This window comes from Copidosoma floridanum, unplaced genomic scaffold, assembly GCF_036245765.1.
Source record: "Copidosoma floridanum isolate Cflo_tuat_1 unplaced genomic scaffold, Cflo_Japanese_pri ptg000033l, whole genome shotgun sequence".
NCBI classification, from domain to species: domain Eukaryota; kingdom Metazoa; phylum Arthropoda; class Insecta; order Hymenoptera; family Encyrtidae; genus Copidosoma; species Copidosoma floridanum.
Window position 1 is genome coordinate 2,761,844 of NW_028321910.1, and position 4,030 is coordinate 2,765,873.

General features: G+C 36.8%; 2 protein-coding genes across 2 annotated transcripts; both read right to left on the reverse strand.

Moving 5' to 3' along the window:
* Positions 1-254: 254 nt before the first annotated feature.
* LOC149373296 (uncharacterized) lies at positions 255-953 on the reverse strand. Its single transcript, XM_089597530.1, has one exon. The coding sequence runs from the start codon at positions 951-953 to the stop codon at positions 255-257; it is 699 nt and encodes a 232-aa protein (XP_089453656.1).
* A 113-nt stretch (positions 954-1,066) lies between these two features.
* Positions 1,067-2,470, reverse strand: LOC149373297 (uncharacterized). The gene has a single exon (XM_089597531.1). It carries the CDS (start codon positions 2,468-2,470, stop codon positions 1,067-1,069), a length of 1,404 nt encoding a protein of 467 aa, XP_089453657.1.
* Positions 2,471-4,030: the final 1,560 nt, after the last annotated feature.

Sequence of the window (4,030 nt, forward strand, 5' to 3'; positions counted from 1 at the left end):
AAAGGTGAATCGAGTCAACTTCAATAAAAGAATACAAGTCTATAAACTGCAAACTAGCCTGTAAAGAGGGCTTAAGATCGCCAGCTATAGGTAAATATGAATTCTTTTGTTTAACTTTATGTAAACAACGGTTTGTAAAACAAAGGCAATATGCTGTTACTCTTAGCAACCGTTCCCACTCGGAACAACAAGTTATTAGAGTCATATGAAAGGACTCAAAACTATTTAAGAAACTATTTACAGGAGGCATTAAACTATTTACAGAAGGCAATCCTTTCTACTCCAAACTCTGGATAATTAGGGTGCAATTCATAAAGAATCTTAGGGCCCTGAAACCATAATATTTGATTTAGCAATTGGCCCGGAAGAACACCTCTAGAAGCTACATCAGCTGGATTTTGTTTTGACGAGATATAATGCCGCTTAGCATATGGAGTCAATTCATAAATCTTTGAACACCTATTAGCTATGAAAACTGGCCATTTGGAAGGAAGTTCATTGAGCCAATATAGTTCATTCCTAGAATCGGACCACATGTAAACTGGTATTTCTTTTAATGAATTAACATCAACAGAATGACTAACTACTATGGATAACAATTCTGCAGCACATAGCTCTAGTCTTGGAATACTTAGCGCTTTAATCGCAGCTACTTTCGTTTTGGCCAATTGAAGATGTACAAAAATTTCACCCTTGCGTACAACGCGTGAATAAACAGCCGCTGCATAGGCGTTTTTAGAAGCGTCGGCAAAACCATGAAGTTCGAGAGATTCACAGTCTAGCGAAAAATGATTCCATCTAGGTATTCGAACTTCGTTCAACAAAGGTGTTACATTTAACCAATAAGTCCAGGCTTTAACCAAATTAGGTGACAGAGAATCATCCCAAGACACTTGCAACAACGAAAAAGATTGAAATAGTATTTTAGCAAAATTATCGTTGGAGCCAACCATCCTAAAGGGTCAAAAAATTTTGACAACTGCGCTAATAGAGTACGTTTGGTCCAGCGAAAGGGTGTGTCAACGTTTACTATAACGCAAAATCGAAACTCGTCACTACTAGGATTTCAATATGAGCCTAAAACAGAAACAATTGGTTCATCATCACTTAGGATCTTTGGCTTCCTAGATAAGTGGCTTACTGGTAACTCAGCTATCAACTCAGATGAATTGGCTGACCATTTTCTCAGTGGAAATTGACCTAATTCACACAATTCAATTAGTTGCTGACATTTAATCTTAGCATCTTCTAACGTATGGCTACCAGACAAACAATCATCCACATAGAAGTCTTTACAAAGAACTTGAGCAGCTATAGGATAAGATTCAGTGTAATCCTTGGCAAGTTGTCTTAAAACACGTGTAGCCAAGTAAGGTGAACTTGTCAAATCATATGTAACAGTGTTTAAGACGTAAGATCGAATAGGTACAGATGCATTAGGTCTCCATAAAATGGCCTGAAACTCATGATCTTCAGGAGCTACCAAAACTTGTTGGAACATTTTCTCAATGTCAGTAGTAAAGACGATTTGGTAAAATCTCCATCTCATAATAAAATCAAATAAGCTAAGCAATAAATTCTCTCCAGAGTGTAAAATGGAATTGAGCGAGGAACTAGAATAACAAAAAGCTGATCCATTAAAAACTACTCGCAACTTGTTGTTTTTAAAAACTTCATGATGAGGTAGATAACAAGCTGCTAATTTGTCAACCGGTAATTCCTTCATATGGCCCAAAGATATATAATCAGACATGAATGCTGAATAAGCATCATGTAGAGACTTATCTTTCACAAACCTCCGTTCTAAATGGTGAAAAACTGCCAACGCTGATTGGTACGATTGTCTTTGTAGTTCAGGAAGAGTTTTAGGATTAACTTTGAAAGGAAGCCGTACAACATACCTGCCGGTAGAATCTAGAGAGTGTGAATTGATAAAAGTCTCATCACAGGCTATCTCGTCTTTACTCAAAATTTTTCGAGGCTTGAGAGGTTCCTCAATAATCCAAAACCGCTGAACTAACTTATTAAGCTTTGTTTCCTCAACATTAACTATAACCAATGATTTTTGTGACAAGTTGGATCCTGAACCAAAGGGCATCTGACCAGATAACAACAAACCAATTTGCAAAGCAGAGGCAACTGGGTAATCAGGGGCTAATTTGCGAACTTCCTGACCGATAATAATTGCATGGACAGATGCATCTAACAAAATATCAGTTTTATCTAACCTGTAAAATTCTGGATCTGCTAGAATAACGTCCTTCCCATAATCTAAATTTGCTAAACGACTACCTAGGGGTGGTTCGTAGGAAGAAATTTTCGACACAACTAACGTATCAACAAAGTGCTCAAAATCAGACTCAAAATGAGGCCTTAATTTGAAAGCAACAGATTTACGAGCGTTCATGGAAATCACTCCACCCACTCCTGACAGAGTCGTACTTACTGATCTCGGTTCCAAATGCAGCATATCACAGAGAGATTTAGTAATAAGACAACTCTGTGAGCACTGATCAATGAGAGCTCGTACCAATATGCGAGATCGATCAGTGGCATACACGAAAACACGAGCAGTAGCTAAAAGCATTTTGGACGAGACGATTTTATTAAAACTTGATGACTGTACATTCACACTAGACTCTGAAGAAATCTGAGCTTGGTTTTGTACAGTAAAGGAGTTCGTCAAGTTATTTACAGATTTCGTTTGCTTATTTTTAGCAGAGACAGATGTAGAGCTGGACTTATCCCCTCTGTGCATAATGGTGTGATGCTTTTGGTTGCAGTGTGAACACTTACTATTACCAGAGCACTCTCGATTAAGGTGAGGACCAAAACAATTAACACAGAGACGATGGGACTTCAGAAATTTTCATTTATTGCTCCACTCCTGTGATTTAAATGAATCACAAGAGACAAGATGATGTTTTTGATTACAAAATTGGCAAACAATGGAATCTGAAACAGTTGTCTGATGTGCAGTAACACCAGATATAGGCTTATTACTAGAAGATCCCATATTTTTAAACGGAGTAGTTGCGCGAATATTTACAATCTTATTTACAGGTTTACAAGGAAACGATTCCATTGTAATGATTTGTGCCAAAATGAAGTCTCGTAGTTGACCTAAAGTAGGAGGATTACTGCTACTACCTAACATTTTTTGCCAATCCTTGTTCGTTTGAAAATCAAATCTACTAACTACAAGAGTGATAAATATGTCAGCATCTCCTACTGCTCTCTCTAAAGATATCAAGGAATCAACAGAACTTATAATATCCTTAGATATGCGCTTCATTTCAGAGCAAGAAATGCCTCTCATAGCTTGACAACTGAGAATAGTAGTTGTATACGTATTAATGAGACGACGTTTATTGTCATAATACCGGGTTATGGTATCCCAGGCTTGTATATAACTCTCTTCAGACAAGGGTATATTTTTAATGAGGTCTAAAGCTTCACCCTTTAGATGCGCCCTAAGATGTTGATATTTAATAATAGCTGGTAATTCTTGCTTCCTATGGACAATAGCCCTATAAACATTGCGAAAATTCTCCCAGTTAGCAAAATCACCATCAAAGGATGGCAAGTCTATTGGAGGTAAAAAAGAGAAACTCTGAAACGAACTACCATTGGCATTAGTAGGAGGTAATGTGCCTGTTGGATTCGATTGATCATTAAGCGAATTAAAAAAATCGTTAAAATCACCCTGAACTGAATAAAAAGTATCCTCTCCCACTTCAAAGCACTCATTTTTAAAATAATCATGGAATGTGGGTAAAGGTTTTATATTCATAATGTTATCATGAGTGGATTTAAACTGTTCAAAAGTATCTCTGAGTTGTTAAAGCCTAGAGTCAGCCTGACCCCTGGTCATTTTCATCTGGCCAAGTTTCTTAAAGTTTGTAAAGGAACCTTTAATTTTGTTAAACAGTTTAACTTGTACCTCATAAAGGTTATCCATTTTGATAAGGTAAAATTCAATTCAATTAATAAATATTCAATAAATAAATACAAACCACGCACCGTAGCC